The sequence below is a fragment of the Felis catus genome, chromosome E1 (assembly GCF_018350175.1).
Source record: "Felis catus isolate Fca126 chromosome E1, F.catus_Fca126_mat1.0, whole genome shotgun sequence".
NCBI lineage: Eukaryota > Metazoa > Chordata > Mammalia > Carnivora > Felidae > Felis > Felis catus.
Genome location: NC_058381.1, coordinates 55,863,221 through 55,882,612, shown reverse-complemented (window position 1 = coordinate 55,882,612; position 19,392 = coordinate 55,863,221). Strand labels below are relative to the sequence as shown.

General features: G+C 51.9%; 1 protein-coding gene across 15 annotated transcripts in view; it reads right to left on the bottom strand.

Annotated features, from left to right (window-relative positions):
- The window catches only part of TMEM94 (transmembrane protein 94), a 33,796-nt gene that overhangs the window by 12,468 nt on the left and 1,936 nt on the right, over nt 1-19,392 (bottom strand). For 7 of the 15 annotated variants that reach the window (XM_045044110.1, XM_045044111.1, XM_045044120.1 and 4 more), the window contains exons 3-7: nt 11,021-11,150; nt 10,572-10,681; nt 1,671-1,790; nt 1,212-1,339; nt 856-992 (exon numbers count right to left, since the gene is read on the bottom strand). In XM_045044110.1, coding sequence (XP_044900045.1) covers nt 856-992; nt 1,212-1,339; nt 1,671-1,790; nt 10,572-10,681; nt 11,021-11,114 — 589 coding nt within the window. In that variant the 5' untranslated portion in view covers nt 11,115-11,150. Of the gene's footprint in view, nt 1-855; nt 993-1,211; nt 1,340-1,670; nt 1,791-5,302; nt 5,437-7,015; nt 7,282-7,599; nt 7,642-10,571; nt 10,682-11,020; nt 11,151-19,392 lie in introns of those variants that run through there. The other 8 variants (XM_045044117.1, XM_045044119.1, XM_011289373.4 and 5 more) reach the window with 6 other exon arrangements.

Below are 19,392 nucleotides of genomic sequence, written 5' to 3'. Positions count from 1 at the left end.
TATTTATTTATTTATTTATTTATTTATTTATTTATAATAATTAAAATTTTTTTTTTATTTTAGATAGAGAATGCAAGTGGGGGACAGAGGCAGAGGGAGACAGGAAGAGAATCTTAACCAGTCTCCCTGCTCAGCACAGAGCCCGACATGGGACTCGATCCCATGACCCTGGGATCATGACCTCAGCCAAAATCAAGAGTCAGACACTCAACCAACTGAGCCACCCAGGCATCCCCTCATTTAGCATTCAAATGTCTGCTGCCCAGTACAGTTAGAGAAAGGTCTCAGACAACAGGTGTTTCTCTTACAAGACCACATGCCCTTGGGAAGTGGGAACCACCGTCTCTCAGAAGAACCTAACACCCCCGATCCATAGCTGGGGCGTAACCACTACCTGAATGAAAGGACAAGCAGAAATCTGACTGAGCAACCCCCTTCTTTAGGATCAGGGCTGCTCAATTTGGGGCTCCCGGCTCCGGGCCCCCACCCCTGATTCTTGCAGGTCTTAGACTTCTCTGGCCCATCTTCCCACCTGCCCTGGCCCAGTACCACTGGGCAAGACAGACGTGGAAGGGGAAATTTCGCTGTTCTCCTGCCAAGAGAGGGTCTTCTCTGTTAGTCTCCCACCGTTAGCAAGCCTGCGTGCCGTGCCCAGGCCACCACCTGCATGCGCCTAGCTGTCCCTGGCTATCACTGTCCTGCTCAAAAGAGGGCAGGTGAGCCTTCTCACTCTCTTGACGCCAACAGCCGCCAGAATGCTGACCACCCGTGTGCCAGGCTCCTGGCTGGGACTCAGGAGAAGAGCTCACAGGGCTCCGACGCATCACGCCTGGCACGCGTGACCCTTGGCCTCACCTTGGATTTGGTCAATGATCCCTCGGAGCCTCCGCTCTACCTCCCTGCGCTTCAGCCGATCTTGCCGCCCGATGAGGATGAGGTTGAGAAGGAGCAGGAGGCACAGCGCCGAGGCGCTCACCAGCTCGGCCCCGTGGCTGGCAGGGAGGAGTGAAGGGGGTTCTAGCAGGGAGAGGGGCCCCCCGCCCCGCCCCTTCTGGAAAGCGTGTCTGGTTCTGGTGCTGACAGCAGCCAGCCAAGGGACTGAGGATTCCTAACAACCGGGCGGGGGGGGCGGGGGTGGGGGGTGGGGGGTGGTGCAGACCTGCTAAACCTGAGGCAGGGGTGGGGCGGCTCGGAGGAGGGAGGCAGCTCACCTGCCAGCCGGCTGGCCCCCGTGGCAGCCCAGCAGCAGCAGCACCGCCAGCAGCATGAGCGAGGCGCCCGGCCAGTGGAAGCAGGAGCAGCGGTTACTGTGGTGCAGGAAGCTGCTTCTCCACATCTCCTGAGGAGGTGAGGAGGTGAGGAGGTGAGAAAGGGTGGCGGGGAGCGAGGGCCCGGGGAAGGAGCCGGGACGCGGCGTCCTGCTGGAATCTGGCCGCCTTCCTCCCACAGCTGCTTGACCCTGCCCCAGCCCTCCAACCGACTGGCTGCCCCCCCCGCCCCCCCCTCTCCCCCCCAGGGCTGCCTCGGTCTCCTAACGGGCTCCTGCGCCAAGTGCACCCAGGATATGAGTCTGCGAGGCAGCCCAGGGTCACGGGGAGAGTCACGGGCCTCCCACGCCTCTCCGCCATCCCACTCAGGCTCTGGGCTCCCTGTGAAGAAGCTTCCTTCACCTTCCACGTGAGACATTTCTTCCGTTCCTTCAGGTGTCCTTCCAGCACCGCCTCGAGCTGCTCCTTCAGGATGCTGAGGGCCTTCCGGGTGGACAGGCCCAGGGCCAAGGGTGGCTCGCCCTGGGAGGGAAGCAGAAGGCCCTCAGCATCTCTCTGGGCACCCCCCGCCCCAGTCACTGCCTGGAGTGGCCTTCCCTCATCCCTCCCCCCTGAATCCTCCCTCCTCTTCCTCCACTAGTCCCAGCCCTCAGGGTGTTGGCTCAAATCTCCACCACGTTAAAAATCCCCTACTCCTCAAGGCCAAGTTTAAAACAGAAACAGACCCGCAACTCTCTCTACTCAGGGTTTCCTAACCCACCTTCCAAGGCCATCAGCATCTCCCCACCCCTCGCACCGATCTGGCCCCTCACCTCCCCTCTACCTCTGCTGCCGTCTTTATATTTCACAGGCCGAAACATAGTGTGTTTTTAAGCAGGGAGAGGATAACTAACAGAGACGCTGTCTCTTCATTGTTCCTAGTAAAAGCATTAAGAAAAAAACCCACGATCTTCTGTTTCCACCATTTCACAGAAGGGAGGATGCTCCAGCATCGGGAAGGACACAATCTCAGACAAAAGACAGCTGCTCCCAGGAAAGGGACGACTGTCACGTCACCGAGGGTGGTGGAACGGGGCACGGATGGGGGTGGTCCTGGGCAACACTGGGGACCACCCACGTTGTCCTGTGTGACCCCAGCCTGGCCTCTTCTTATTGACAGCCCGTTCCTGGGTTTCGCTCCTGTTTTCTCCTTCTCTGACTGGCTTTTCTTTCCTGTCCATCTAACCCCACAGCCCACCCTAAGACATCTCGACAAATTCATATAAGTTTCCAGGGCAACCTCAGCCACCATCATGGAGTAGTTGCTCATCACCACCAAGCTTACAATTCCTGAAGTTTACCTCTAGCCTGACCACTGCCCTGAATTCTGGCCTGTTTACTCAACTGCTGTACTGCTGTTTCACAGGGCCCAGGAGTGGTTTCATCCAAAACCCTGGAATGAGGCCCTTCCGGGCCCAGACAGCACAGCTCCTGCAGTGACCCCCCCTCCCCCAACCTTACCTCCCCTTCCCCCTCTCCAGTCTCTACCTTTTCCAAACCAACTGTGACATCCAGCCACAGTAGCAGACATCAGATCAACTGACCGCGTTTATCTTGCCAATCAAGCCCAGACTCCAAAGCATGATCTGTGATCTGCTAGTTTCTCCAGTCCCCTTTCCGGCATTTCTTCCACTCCTGACGCAAGCCATGCTCTCCTAGCTGATGGGCGAGTGCTTTTCTGCATTTTCCTACCGACAACACCCTGCCTGCCCCAGACAACTCTTACTCCCCCTTCAAGACTCAGCTCAAAGATCACCTGCTCTGGGAAATCTTCCCAAAACCAAGGGCTGCACTTACAGGAGAGGTTTGTATTCCAATAGCACACTGGACAACCTGGCTCACAGTCTGCATCACGGAGAACTGTCATTATAGATGTACTTGTCGGGCTCTCCCACCTGGCTGTCAGTTCCCTGAAAACAGGTCTGAATTCTTCCATCTCCACACACCCCTGCAGCCAACTGCTAAGACAGGGCCTGGCACACGGCAGCAGCTCAGTGAACGCTTGCTGAATGAATGCACGCACGGATTCTGGGATCCCAGTGACATCTCCATCAGGGGTTGTCAGCCCGGGATCTCTAGCAGAAACACCTGCAGCTTCTAAAAAGGTGGATGCCCAGGTCCCACCCAAATCCACTGAATCAAAACTTCAGAAGTTGGGATTGATGCACACATTGAATCTGATGCACAGATCCCCAGGTCGGGGGTCCTGGGAAAAAGAACACCCCCGGGGAAAGGAGGGCTGGGGGAGAACTGGGTCTTTCCCAGGGCCATCCCAAGAGCACCAGTGTGAGCTCTCACCAGGAAGGGTTCTTGAGTAAAAGGAGCAAAGCCCTAGACTTGGGGCGTCAAGAAAGGGACTGAGGTCACCTACTGAGTCTTGATCAAGGGTGGCTGAGCTGGTGACGCCCTGGCTGCCTCGGCCCATTGCCCTCCCCTACTCCTGCCTTCCCTGGGGTCTGCCCTGGCTTTGCCCACTAATGTTCCAGACTTCCTCCTCTGTGCCTCTCTCCATATCCAGCCCTCTCCTTGGCAGCCTCGTCTTTCACAGGACACACGTCTCCATTACTAGAATGGGATGCTGCACGGGGGCAGTGTCCCCCGGCTGCAGACCCGCCCTGGTAGGACCCACCTGAGTGGAGTCCCCACACTGGCCCATTGCCAGCTTTCTCAGTCCGAGAAATTAGGACGGGCTCCAGAGCAAACCTGGCCCCAAGACTTCCCAGATCCCTTGCCTAAATCTCCCCTAATCCCCACTCTCCATGCTGGCTTTGGGGGATTATGAAGATAAGAGCTGCTTCTTCCCAGAGGGGATAACTGGGTATTTCAGCTCAGGAAGAAATGGCCCTCTGGGCAGAGGGCCCGTACCCTAGCATGGGTAAATACTATACTCCAGAGCATCCACCTCCCTCTGGCAGAGACTCTGGGGCCTTCCTGAAAAGCCGTGGTCCAGGACAAATGAGTGTCAGGTAAGGCTGAGGTCTGTACGTCTGCTTCCCTGACTCCTGCACGGGAGTGGGGGAGGGGAGGAAGAAAGGAAAAGGGGACCCGAGGCCTTCTCATGTCTAAGGGACTGGCCCAGGGGGTGACGCCTGGGCCAGGGAAGAAGATTTGGGCCAGGGAAGAAGAAGTTGGGTACACAGGGCCTCCCACACCACCCCTCCACCCCTGCCCACTTCTCCCCCAGGAGCTTTATGAGCTCCCTCTCCACAGGGGGAGACGTGAAGCTTCCCAAGACGGACTTGCCAGGGCCTCCAGGAACGCTGCAGTGAGAAAACCTCCCCGGAGGCAGGGAAGGGCTGGCCTGCAGAGGTAGAAAGGCTGCCCGCCAAAGAGATGGGGATTGGGCAGGACAGAGGGAGGGCTGGATAAATCCCAGGGGGCTGCAGGTCACGTGGGAAGCTGCTGGGTCTGGGATGCGGACCATGCTCAGGAAGGCAGGCAAGGGCTAAGAGGAGCAACCAGGGAACCAGGGTAGCGCCCCTCCTCCAGCCAGGCTTTTAGACTTTGCACAGCCGCAGTTCCCCTCTGCTTGCCCTGTGGCTGTCCTGACGTCCGCTGCCTCATGCCAGGTGCCCCCAAACCCAGGGCCTCCCCTTCCACAACCCAGAAACCGATTCCCTTTCTCTCTGCACCCGGCTTCCTGGGACCCGCACACTGCTGTTCTCCAGGCGTCTCTAGGTGTGGGAGGTATGGGCCAGAGGGCAAAGTGCTCCTGGGTCAGGGCCAGCAGAGGCCTGCGGAACGGACTGTGTGTGTCTGCCCACGCATGTTGTGTCTGGCCAGGAACACCAGCTCCAGACTGGCGATTAAAGACAGCACAGCAGAGGAAAAGTAGCCATTCTGTAATTACATGCTTCCCGAAGAAAGTGCCTGCCCGTACAGGTAGGCCCTGGGGTGAGGACACAGCCTTCTGGGCCAGCCTCCTCTGCCTGGCCCCAGCCACGCTCATCTAAATGCCACGGCCCCCTCGCTGACACGGAACAGCAACACCTCACCCTGTCTCCAGCGGGAGAGTCCCGGTTGCAGGTAAAATCACTGTTTTCTCTCACGGCACCTTCCCTGCTGCAACGTGAGAGCCAAAGCCGAGGAACTTGGCGGAACTTGGGCATCTTCAAGGGAAATTAAGAAAGAGCCATGCGCGAGCTGGCCCTGCCGGCCTTTCTCAATACACGAGTGAGGCTGGGCGCCAGGGGGGGGACCCTGTACACGGATGCGTATGGTTGGTTTGAGAAAGAAGGACCTGACTCGTACACACGCCACCCGAAGGTCTGCTTTTCTTGTTCACAGGGCCAAGAAAGCTGCCCCAGCCTTAAGTACCCACAGGGAGTAAGAGATTCTTCCTGCTTCCAGATGCTCAAAATCTGCCACTCCGCCCCACCGCCAGACACCTCCCAAGACGTTCCCAGGGTGAGGCAGGATGGCTGGACGAGATCTCTACACCAGAGGCAGGCTCCTGCCTCCCCACTCACACCGATGCTTTACAGGTAGAAGCAACCCCATCCCGCCATTTTAAATGTCAGACTCAAGTGGACCCAACAGAGTAGCTTGAGCCCCTACGAAACCCAGGCTCAGGGGATGCTGGCCACAAATGCCCCTCATGAGCTGGACATCTCCTGCCTGCTCTATCATCAAAGGGGGACACGGGGAGGGCATGGGGCTTTAAAGGAGCGGAAGGGTGGGGAAAGGACTCTATCCATCAAATCAGAACTGTAAAAAACCCGCTACTGAATAGGACCAGATCTGCAGGGCCTGACGCAGAGCATCTGGGTCAGTCTAACAAGCCTTTCCAGAACTAACACCCCTGAGCTCTCCCACACCACCTCGGTCAGGTTTCCCAGGTGGCCCGGAGCCACAAGTCCCTGGCCCCCAGCCCTTGTCCTTTCAGGACTCCACACACCTGCTCTTTTCCTTCCCACTCCACCTATTTGGGGAGCAGAAACCAGGTCCCAGAGGCTCAGGTAGATAGGTTACAAACATAGACGGGGACCCTTAGCCTTGACAACAGCAGATAGCCACTAATTAGAACTGGCTGGCCCTTGAACCAAGTCTCCAGGTCACAGCTTTCTTAGCCAGTGCAGGTGGGGAGGGGACCCACACTGAAGCTGGTCCTTTTTAGTAGCCACGATAAATCTCTTCTGAGCATGGCCAGACACAAATCAGCCTTGTCTTCAGCCAGGCAAAGCAAAGCCTCAAGCTTCTTCCTCTTCCGGGCGCATGCTGACCTTGGCACTTCGACCCATCGACCCATCTTCTTCCTCCTGCGACCACCCAGACTGAGGAAGAAATCAGCCTGGCCCTGGTTGCTCCCACCTCAATGACCCATGTGATCCGGGGAAAAAAAAAAAAAAAAAAAAAAGCCCCCTTGCTGGCCCCAAGGAGGGGTGGCTTCCAGGCCCAGGGCTTCCCGTCACCTGTGCATGGAGACCCAGGTCCCAGCATAACTCGATAGGATGTCCCACTGGGACATTCAGCTCCAGTCCCACTCTGGGTGCCTCGGAAGCCTGGCTGGCAGCTCCCTGGACACACGGGCATTGTGGTTCCCATTCTCAGCCTCCTTCCTCAGTCCCAGCTACCTCATAATCTTAGCTGCCTGTGGTTCGGCACCCACCTTCAAGACTGGCGCAAATTGCTAAGTCAAAGCCGTGCACCCAAAGCAGAGAACAAGGCGTTTGTAACAGAAATGTAAAACCAAGTTGGCATATACTCACTTTGGTGCATTTGCCCCGATGGGGCATCCATAGCTCTGTCTGCTTAAAGAGCATGGGGTAGAGCCTGAGCCACAGAAGTCAACTACAGAACTTCCACCGCCACCCTCAAGCAGAGAGGAGAAGAGACAGGAAGGGGGAGAGGGAGAGGGTGAGAGGAGAGAGAAAGAGAGGCGAGGGCTGGGGAGCTAGGAGCTGGAGCCGCAGCGGATCCGGATCCGTGCAGAGTGGAGCTTCAGCCTGCTGATTAATTCAGCCTATTTCCAGTCACGCTGCAGATTTAGGGAGGGAGGAGGAGGCAGTGCTGCAACAGCGCCGTGGGAGGGAGGGAGAGGCGAGCAGGGGGGAGGGAGGAGCCCGGCTGAGAGGAGAAAGTTTGTAGATGCTCTGCCAGATGCCCAGGAGCTCGGTCCATTCATCAGAGGCCACCGAGGGGTGAGTGGAGGGGCACCCGCGGCCAAGGGGCTGTGCATGCATGGGGAGGAGAGGCCGTGCAGGAGGTGGCTGCTGGAACCTGGGGGCAACCGTGGCACCCAGGGGTACCTGGACTCTCTCCCCAGACCACCTCTCCTTAGCCCCCAACTCACTGGGCAAGGTGGGCGCCCGCCATCCATGAGAGCTCCCCCAAATCACTCAGAGACTCCCCGAACGGAGCCACGCCAGCAACAGCTCTTCCCACAGTTCTAGCTGCAGGAAGGAGGGGAGGGGGGACTTGCCAGTTATTAATAGCAGCACATCCGTGTGGAGGGGAAGGACAGGCCATTGAGAAGCCTGGAGCAGTGGCTTCTAAGAGGCAGAGCAGGGGGCCCGGAATCAGGCGGAAGAATCCAGTGGAAGAATCCAGCTGAACGGGGAGGAGCCAGCAGACAGGAAGGGCTTCTGAGGATTCCAATACCTAAGACCTAACAGCTTCCCACCAGGTTGGGGCGAGGAACCCCAACAGCAGAGATGGGCCAGCAGCTGATAATCACGCAGTCACATTCAGACATACCTGCCAAAGAGCTTCTGGGACAGGAGACCCCTGCGGACATGGGCCCTCATCTCCCAGCCAGTGACCTGGGGCTCCACGAGCACTGGGACCCCGAATTTGACACACGGGCAGCTCTCAGCGCAGACCCTCAAAAGGCCTTGGGAGTGGACCGCAAATTTCTCAGCCTGCGTCCAGGCCACCTTTAGGAAGGGGCTGTAAAACCCCAAGGGAGAGGAAGCAGCCCAACAGGTCCAATAACTAGAGAGCCTGAACACTTTTCTCCAGGGCCCTGTTTCCTAGACAACACCAACAACACCATCTCCACCATCTCCAGCTGCAGGGAGGGGAAGAGAGAGCCTCGGCTGAGTTCAAGTCCGCCTCTCTCCTCCCCCCACCCAGCGCAGCCCCCTACCCACCCCCCTCCTCTGCCAAATCCAGATCTGAACAGGAGCAGAAAAGGAGGGGCCAGGCAGTCCAGAGGTTAAGGGCGGGAAGTCTCCGCGAGGTGCAGGCCAGGGGGTGGAGGAGGCAGCAGTGCAGTGGGCTGTAGCCTTAGCAAACCGCCAGGAAGAGACTGGCATCCCCCTGTCCCCTGCTCCCAGGAGACACTTTCCCTTAGCTTTCTGCCAGGGCCCTGCTCTGTGGGCACCACAACTAAGCAAGCACTCTCCCTGCTGTGCGATGGGCCCTGGAAAGAACAGCTCATAGGGTCTAAGCCAGCGGCTCAGCGGGACCCCAGTGAGGCCCTCTCCCACCCCGCCCCCTGCCACACTGCCAGCCTCAGCAAGTGAAAAGGGATCGCTGCACCCAAGAAACAGAAGCCCAGGCGCTCACTGCCACAGCACCTCCTCCACAGCGGACCGGGAACCGAGGAGATAAGGTTCTGACGGGGACAATGAGGACCAGTAGGTCATGAAGGGGAGCGGGGGGAGAAAAAAATCAACCGGCAACAGCCAAGCTGATCCTGGGCTACAGCCAGGGGACGACAGGCCCTTTCCATCAACCTCTGCCATCCAGCTCTCTTTGTTCCCATGCCTCCGAGAAGCCCTGACTCTTGGAGGCCACCCGGGGTGAACTTTACAAGCCCATGTATACAACTCACGAGGAGGCGCCTCCGGTAGAAACCGTGTCCAGTTCTATTTCTTAACTGCTTGTACTGTCAGTTCCTCAGCTGGACTGTAAGTGTCTCCAAGCCAGGGGCTACCTCCCCATGGCCTAGAGCTCCACCAACCCAAAGGAAGGGTTCCATGAATGCAGCTGATGATGTTTCTAGGACAGGACTCATCTCTCCAGAAGGACAAAGACGAGAATAAAGAAAAATTCTCTAGGAAAAATGACCCCTGAGACCTAACCATCTTGGGCTCTCAAGTGTTCTTACTCAGGCTCGAGAGAGAAGCCAGCCCGCTGGCTGGATCACAGAACTTTGTTTCCCCAACTCACTAGAAACCTGGTGTTTCAGCAACATGCTGGAACCAGAGGACAACACCGTCCTGTTTTGAGACACTCAGCCTCACCCAGGCAGGCCACCACATCACACAATATCAAAGCTTCAAGGGTGTGCTCCCTGGAATTGAACAGTGCACAGCTCTTACAGCTGTATACAGCAGCCTTGCAGCCAGGCTAGTAGCTTTCCCTCTGTGCCAATCCTACTAGGATGGACCCCTGGAGAGCAGCCAGAGGTATCTGTGAACAGGACGCTGAACATACCTGCTTCAAGTTCAGGCCTACAAGCTCTTCCACAGCTGGCCCAGAGGCATGTGAAGCCTGGAGCTGAACGAGCCAGCAGTCAGCCAGGCTCCACCAGGGACCCAGCGTGCAGACCCACAGCTCCCTCTCCAGACCTTCCAAGATCTCTTTGGCAGGAAGATCACTATCCATAAGTTCAAGCTGATAAATATTTCCTAAGCCTTTGCTGCATGCCAGGCTCTATGCTAGGAGCCAGGGACACTGGGATCAAGTGGGACAGACAGATTGTTTCAATACCGCATGGTGGGCACAGTGGCGGAGGGACAATGACTGCTGGAAAGAGGGTCCTCTGGAGGGGAGGGAGGACTTATCAGGAGAAGGTGATGGCTCTTGAAGAAAGAATAGCAGGAGTTTGTCAGGAAAAAAAAAAATAGGAGCTTAAACGTGGACGGTGTGCCCAAACTCTGAAGCATTCAGAATTACTAGTGCTAAAGACCATGGCAGGGGAGGCTAGGGACACTGGGCCAACAGGCAGCAGTGGATTACAGAGGGCTCTGCCCACCGCACCCAAGGTTTCAGCAGGTGGTGTGGACCCACTGGTGACTTTTAAGCAGAGGGGACAAAAGGCCATCTCTGCATTCTGGATACCTTCGTCTGACAGCAAGTGGAGGAAGGAGATCAGAGACAGAGGGACCCGTGGGAAGCTGTGGCAGAAGTCCAGGCAAGAGACGGAAGGACCTCTGCCGGGGTGGTCTCCGTCACGGGAGAGGGATACTCTGATTGACGGCAGACCGATGCCAGGAGAAGGCAGTGTACCTGGAGGCTGGGAGGTGTACCTGCGTCAGGCAATGAGGAGGAAGGGGGGGGCCGACCTCGCAGATGCCTGGGCCTCCTGGCTCTCACCTCCAGCTGGTTACGCAGCTGTGTTTGGAGTCTGACTGGGGAGCTCTTCTCTAACCACAGAGAGGGTGCCCAACAGTACTCAACATGGCTCAGCAGGTTGGGGCAGAGCCCTACAAAGAGCAAACCAACGAAATTACACACCCCTGGGCAAGAAGTGGAAGACTGGCTTGGCGCCAACCCAAATCAGAAACCTGCTCCCATGCTGCTGCGCTAACTGGTCGACCCCTTGTCCTGTGCTCCCGGCTCCCAGAGTGCTTCCCAGCCCAGCGACAGCACCCTCTCGGGGGGGGTCACCATCCCGTACCCCAATCCTCAGAGCCACACACCCCCTGTCACTTTTGGCTTAAAGCCTCCCCCAGTGAGGACCGCCCCCCCCAGGCAAACACAAGTAGGGAGAGTCCAACAGAGGCACACAGACAATACCCATAAGGGAACCGAGCATGGCCTACCACGTGCTTCTCCTTCAGATCCATGGGCCCAGAGTACTGCAGGCATGCCCAGATGAATGTGATCACCCCCAAAAGGAAGGCTCCTCCCCAGCATGTACAAGGCCCAGTGACTCTGTCACAGTCACGGCATCTGGGGAGAAAGACGGAAGAGATCCCGTGAGTCCAGGTTGTTGAACAAGCAGCTACTAAGAAACACGATGGTGTCGTTTATACAACAGAGCACTACATGGCAAAGACTTGATCCCTGGGCACCAGAGCCCGGCCGGTCCTGCCCAGGCCACGCCGGAGGGGTGAAGTTTCCCCTCTGTGAGCCCTCATTTTCGGAGGCACACTATGTTTTGCTCCGCATGTACTCTAACTCACAGACTTCCGGCAAGCAGGAAAAACGTTGATTTCTCAGCTTTTTAGAAAGTAAAGATTAGGGATACCCGGCTGGCTCAGTTTTGAATTTGAGCTGCGCGTTGGGTGTAGAGATTACTTAAATAAATAAACACTTAAAAAAAAAAAAAAGATCAGGGAAAGTCATTCATTCATTCATTTTAAGAATAAATAAAAGTTAGGGGGCGCCTGGCTGGCTCAGTCAGTAGAGCATGCAACTGTTGATATCAGGGTCGTGAGTTCAAGCCCCACATTGGGCATGGAACCTACTTAAGATTTAAAATAAAAAAATTTTTTTTAACAAATAAATAAATAAAAGTGAGCATTAAGGTAACTGGAATCCCCCCACATGCCCACAAACACGCCCCCCCCCCACGTACATGTATGCCCGCACATACATGCCCACACACGTGTCCACACACACGTGCCCACGTGTCACGTAGCCGAACCTCTCGTGTGCTTTGCTGATAGGGCAGCGCTCAACGGGCACCCGGGCACACACCTACCAGGACGGGTGATCCGATCTCGACGACAATCTGGAAAATGAAGACTAGCCCTACCTCCCCACACAACCCCTGACTGTCACCCATCCATCCTGGCAGCCGGCACACTGTAAAGGTTTCAGACCAGGGAGTGTTTGGGTAGGGTGCCACTGAGTAATCTGGTTTGGTGCCCAGTGACTCCTTGTGGAGTAAGCACCAACCTGCTGACCAGGGCAGTTCTTTCTGGGGCCTATAGCAAAGCCTTGTTAAGAGGAGCTGGTCAGAAGCCCGGGAGAAATGATCCATAAAAGAGCTGTCTAGAAACAAAAAAAAAGCTGTGTCCAGGGGACCCCAGCCAGGAGGCCTAGGCTCTGCAGCCACCCACTCCACTCTAGGACCCCGTGTGATTCCTCTCATGGCAGCACCAGGGCTGACCTCACGCGTCTGTGCTTCCACGCCTCTCCCTACGCCTGCCTTTGCAGCCGAGGCTTTCAGAGCGGAGTGAGCCAGCCCCCGAGGGTCAGAGACAGACAGTGACACTGGAAGAGGCCTCGCAGTGCAGTGACATTTGGTCCTTGGCAGCCAACTGAAATGGGATCCTGAGCGGCTGAATCCACGTCTCCCCAAGGCCGCTCTGACTCACGCAGCCCAGGCCATGTTTACAAGTACAGCGTACAGAGCAAGCTCCCCATACGCCCCATCCCAGCAGGGGCTGGATGAGGTAGTTGCCACACAGAACAAGGCACCAGAAGCCAGATGGGGATTGTGCTTAACTCCTTCTGCCAACACAACGAGAGTGAAATAACTTTGCGGCCAGCTGGAACCACAGTGTTCAGAGAGGGCAGCCAGGAGCAGGACATTTTTCTAAGAGTCTCTGTTTTCCCATCATTCCATACATGGGATTCTGGGAAAGAATGGTCCTCAACTGCCTGATCTGAAACCAGCAGCTAGATCCTTAAAGGGCCAGTTCTACCCCTCGTCCAACGTGAAAGAAAGCACAGGCTTCAAAGCCAAATACCCCTGGTTCAAATCCTGGCTCCAACATGTATCAACTGCCAAATCACCTTGGCAAATTACTTGTCTCTCTGAGCCTCAGGGTCCTTGTTCATAGAATGATGCCTATTTCACAAAGAAGGAACAAGAATTACATAAAATATTATATGCAAAGGGTCTAGTACAGTATTTAGCATATGGTAGGTGTTAATAAATACTTGCCATTACTATCACCAAGAAACAAGAAATATGAACAAAGTGCCACCTAGATAAAGAATAAAGACTCAGAAGTAAGGAGAACAGGGGTGCCTGGCTGGCTCAGTCAGTAGAGCGTACAACTCTTGATCTCGGAGTCATGAGTTCAAGCCCCACACTGGGCCTAGAGCTCACTTAAAAAAAAAAAAAAAGGAAAAGAAATGAAAGGCATAAAGATTGTAAAGAAATATGTGAAACTGTCTTTATTTGCAGAAGGCTAGATAATATATGAAAAAATTCTAAGGAATAGAACATATAAGTGTGCAAGGTTACAAGATACAGGTCAAAATACAAAATACAAATATAAATTAAATTTGTACGTGCTATAATGAAATATAGAAAAATAGGACACTTTCAATATCACTTACAATAGCACCAAAAAAAAAAAAAAAACCCACAAAAATACTTAGGGATGACTTTTTAAAATATATATGTAAGGGGCCCCTGGTTGGCTCAGTCAATTAAGCATCCGACTTCGGCTCAGGTCATGATCTCACAGTTTGTGGATTTGAGCCCCACATCGGACTCTGTGTTGACAGCTTGGAGCCTGAAGCCTCCTTCAGATTCTGTCTCTCTCTCTCTCTGCCCCTCCCCTGCTTGTTCTCTCTCTCTCTCTCTCTCTCTCTCAAAAATAAATAAATAAACATTAAAAATTATTATATATGGCCTATACACTATTGAGAGAAATAAAGACCTAAATAAATGGAGAGATATACCATGTTCATAGATTGGAAGACTCAATATTAACATTTAATGTTTAAATAATTAAATGCTAAAATTTATATTAATATATTCATGTTTATCAATATTAATACCCATACATACCCTATTGGAATACCTAAAATGAAAAAGACTGACAATATTTAGTGTTGGTGAGGATATGAACCTATAAATTGTTGATGGCAATGTAACATGGTACAATCACTCTGGAAAACATTTTGGCAGTTTCTAAGAAAGTTAAGTATACATTCACTATATATCCTAGTAATGAAAACATACTTCTTCAAAAAGAACTGTATACAAATGTTCATAGCATCTTTATTCAAAATAGCCAAAAACTGGAAACAACCCAAATGTCTGTTCACATGTGAATGAACTGTGGTATATCCATACAATGGAATTCTGCCCAGAAGGAGTGACCAAACAGAGGAGTGACTGATACATACAACAATGTGGCTGAATCTCAAAAACATTTGCTGAGTGAAAGAAGCACAAAAGAGCACATAGCATATGATCCCATTATATAAAATTGAGAACAGGTGAAATTAATCTATGGTGACAATAAGCAGGGAAGGGGTTGCCTAGGGTCATGGGGGGGGAAAGACTGCAAAGGGCATAGGGGTCTTTTGTTCAATATCTTGACTGTGGGTGGCAGTTACGAGGGTGTACAGTTTTGTCAAAACTCTTTGAACTACATACTTAAATAGGTGCATCCTATCTTGTGGAAATATTGCGTCAGTAGAGTTCATTTCTGTTTTTTTTTTTTTCAACGTTTATTTATTTTTGGGACAGAGAGAGACAGAGCATGAACGGGGGAGGGGCAGAGAGAGAGGGAGACACAGAATCGGAAACAGGCTCCAGGCTCTGAGCCATCAGCCCAGAGCCTGATGCGGGGCTCAAACTCACGGACCGCGAGATCGTGACCTGGCTGAAGTCGGACGCTTAACCGACTGCGCCACCCAGGCGCCCCAGTAGAGTTCATTTCTAAAAAGTAAGGTGGGATCTGAGATCCAACTAATCAGCTCTACCAAGCTCAAAAATGCCTAGCACACGCAAGATATGGTGGATATAAAAGAGAAGGGTTGATGAGGGAAGTGAACATTTATCAAGTGCCTACTGCACATAATAACTGTATATATTTACTAAGCGTACGGAATGGTCCTGCTTTGACAAAAGTCTAAGATATGGTCCCTTCCATAGAGGGATTTATACTATAGCCAGGTTTTGAATATTATGAGAAAACATAACTAAATATTCACACTGGCATTGAGATACCAAATGAGAATTGCAAATGGAGGCTGGCGGGGCCAGGGATCCCTTCCTGGAAGAAGCCAAGACCCAAGTGGTGCACTCAGAAAAGTTTAAGGGTGAGAAGAGGGAGAACAAGGAGTCTCAACAAAGGCACCAAGGAAGAAATGGACAGAGCCTTTTTTGAAAGACGGTGATCTGATCTGTTCGATTAGAGCAGAAGACCTAAGTAAGAAGAAATGAAAGGCCACATAGAGAGGGGAATCAGGAGCTGAAATGCATAGGTGCTTGAAGGCCAAAACAAAGTGACCCTGGGGAGTCGCTGAAGGTTTCTGAGCAGGTCCCAGTATTTTAAGAGGGTAGAGAACGGATCAGAGGGGGAAGGGAAAGAAATTATAGGCAGAAGAGGTAGACGAAAATTACAGTAATTTTGGTTTGCCATGACGAGTATCTAGACAAAGGCAGCATAGTAGCCATGGAAACAAAGGGACGGATGCTTCCTGGTGCCAAGTTCAGATCCGGCATCAAAAAGAGCTAAGCGGATGCCCAAGGTTCAGGCGGAGGGCGAGCTGAGGAGTTGGCTGTCCTTCTAATCCCTTCCAATACAATCTTCATTAGCTCTGCTTATAGTCCAGCCATACCCAACACCCAGAAAACACAATGCGGGGGACTTGTGTTCAGCTGAATAGCTGTGCCCAAAGGGTACTAACTGATGGATTGATGTTCAGCTGGAAGGAGGTTTTTAATAACAAGCCTCAGGGTTCTCTCCTTGGTGGCATCCTAATCAATATTTTTATCAATGACTTGGGTGAGAAAACAGATGGTGTGCTAATCTCAGATAGCATAAATCCGGAAACAAGATAAAAGTCAAGATCCAAGAAGATGTCAACAGGCTGCACCTAACAGATTCAATTTAACTGTAATAGATTCGATATTATGTCCTACGCTGAGGCTCAAAAACTATTGTATAGGGGCGCGTGGGTGGCTCAGTCGATTAAGCGGCCGGCTACTGATTTCAGCTCAGGTCATGATCTCACAGTTCATGAGTTCGAGCCCTGCATCAGGCTCTGTGCTCATAGCTTGGAGCCTGATTCGGATCCTCTGTCCTCCCTCCCCCACCCCCGCCCCCTCTCTCTCTCAAAAATAACTAAACAGCAAAAACTATTGTGTAAAACTACTCTAAGTGGCTTGATTAAGTGCAATTTCAATACAGGTGACATGGCCACCCCAAGCTCATTCCAGTTAGGCTGCATTAACAGACATGTTAATTAATCAACATGCCACACCCCCCAAAAACAGAGAGGTAAGTCTGATTTTTGTACCTATCGGAGCACACCTGGAATATTTTGTTCATTTGTCCATCACGCACACTGACAAAAGTGGGGAGCTTTCTGACAGCAGCAGAAAGGCTGAGGAAATTCTGATATGAGAAATGCTGGAAAGGATCAGCCACTTGGCCAAAGCACACTTGGTAAGAGCCGTCTAGAAGGACACAATGGCTGCCACAGGAATGGAGGGCCAGACTTACTCCAGGGGGGACAGACTGGGACTCAACATGAGTGATATCTTTTACATAATTAGAACTGTATACAAAAATGGAACAGGCTGCCCTGAAAGGCAACGAGCTCCCCAGCACCGGAAGGATCCAAGCAGAGGCTGGGAAATTATGGAGATAATAAATACATCAGGGAGCAAGTAAGAAAGGAATAACCTTTTATAATGTCTTCTAACCCTGAGAGATCAAGAAATCCAGCAGCTTCTACATATGAAAAGATGCTCAGTTCCACTTGTAATAAGAGACATTCACATTAGACTACCGCAAAAGAACAAAGTTTGGAAGGCTTTCACCATCCAACTTCAAGGTTTGTAAAGCCACAGCAATCAAGGCAGTGTGGTATTGGCCTGGTAATAGAGAATCCAGAAATAGATCCAGATATATTTGGTCAATTGATTTTTGAGAAGGCTGCAAAGGCAATTCAGTGGAGAAAAGTCTTTTCAACAGACTATACTGGAAAAATTGAACACTGAGATAAAAAAAAAGGACTTGGAAATACAGCTTGCACTATATACAAAAACTAACTAAAAATGGATCCTACACCTAAATGTAAAAATACAAAATTTCTAAAAGTACATAAAAGAAAATCTTTGTGACTTTGGTTTAGATTTCTTTCCTCTTTTTAAAAAAAAATTTTTTTTAATGTTTATTTATTTTTGAGAGAGAGAGAGACAGAGACAGAGCACAAGCAGGGGAGGGGCAGAGAGAGAGGGAGACGCAGAATCTGAGGCAGGATCCAGGGTCCAAGCTGTCAGCACAGAGCCCGATGTGGGGCTCAAACTCATGGACCACGAGATCATAACCTGAGCTGAAGTCAGACGCCTGAGTGAGCCACCCAGGCACCCCAAGCATCCAACTCTTGATTTTGCCTCAGGTTCAAGTCCCATATCAGGTTCAAGTCCCCTCGCAGAGCCTGCTTGGGATTCTCTCTCTCCCTGTCTGCCTCTCCCCCAATCATGCATGTGTGTGCACGTGTGCACATGCACTGTCTCTCAAAAATAAACATTAAAAAAAATAAAAAATAAAATGATCGATTTTATCACAATAAAAAAAAAACCCACCAACTTCTGATTCTGATTTTGCAATTAGATCTGGCTTATGTTACTAAGCAATACTCCCCCTTTTGAGTTCCATGTCAACTTCAGGGATATTTATGCTCTTTTAAACACGTCTTTGATTTTCTCTCCAGTATGTATCTTTTCCAAGTACTTCCCAATATTTTTCTGTTCACCTCCCTACTAAGGAATATTGCTATCATGAATTTCTTTTTCAAAAGGATCCTGAAATTAATAAAACGGGGTTCAGGGGCACCTGGGTGGCTCAGTCAGTTAAGTGTCGGCCTTCGGCTCAAGTCATGATCTCAAGATTCACGAGTTCAAGCCCTGCATCAGGCTCTCTGGCTCTCTACTGTCAGCACACAGCCCACTTTGGATCCTCCTTCTCCCTCCTTCTCTGCCCCTCCCCTACTCTCTTGCTCACTCTCTCAAAAATAAATAAACATTTAAAAAGAAAAAACAACTGGGTTCATATAATTACACTGAGATTTCTGGTTTCCCAAAGGCTGCTGTAAGCCCTGGAAGGGTCTCCTTCCCTTGGGCACCCCTGACTCCCCCACCACTTTGGTCTTTGGAGCTAGGGAAACCCAAAGCAATCAGCGTGAGATGCGCCAAGCTTGAGGCAGGCATCAGGCCGGGTTTAAATCTGGCCCTTGCCCTACTTGCCCTACTTGCCACACCATGTGACCAATACTGTTTACTACTGTCTCAGCAGCCACAGGCGAAGCTTATTATTATACAAACCCCTGATCACCAAACCACACGTTCTGGCTGGCGCGTCAGTTCCGGAAGAAAAACATTCCTGTCACAGCTTTGACCTACCCTTTAGCTCACCTGTGCTACTAGAAACAAATCCAGGCTTGGAAACCAGGGTTCAAACAATATTTTTAAAGGAACCTAGCTTTTAGGTAAAGAAAGACACTCTCAAGGAAACAACACTGACACGATAACAAGATAAAAAATATTGACACACATTTACCAGCGGAGAAGTGCCAACCGTGACCTGGGACTTTCTCGCTTGGAACACCAGGAATGGGTTTAGAGGTTTTGTGTCTTTCCAACTCACTACTGTGAGAGCTCAGACTCAACTCACCAGGTAAGGTTCAGTAAAGCCTTGGGCTTAGGTAGTATTTACATTAGCGCCCTTCCCCCTCCTCATAGACACTGTTTCCCAAGCCCAACATTAGGGAAAGGGCAGTGGGACAGAACCAAAGTACTGTGACCTTCACTTCTCATTAGTTCAGCAGGAGTTAAGCTTTCCAAAAGGCTGATTCTCAACACTTGGAGCTGGCACTCCCTAGCAACTTCTCAAAATAGAATTGTGAAGGGCTTTCTGTTTTCTTCCATCTCACCGCCCAGCCCTGGCTCTCCCGGTCTAATCTTCTGATGTCGGGTCACCACAAACAAGGGGCAGGGTAGGGGTGGGGGTGGGGGGGAGTTCAAGGGCAGTTAACTCTCAATTGTTTGGAGGCTGATTATCAAGGGGATGGTTTGTACTTCACCTCCCCGGTCAAGGAAGCGGCTCCGTGGTATCCACCAGTTTCTCTATTTGAAGTTCTAACAAAAAGAACCAGTGAGCAAGGATGTTAAAGCTAACAGGGCAGCCAATATAAGACTTGCAGATAATTTGTGGATTTTATTTGAACACGCTGCCCCTGTTCCAGGGTTCATAATAGGCTACATTCT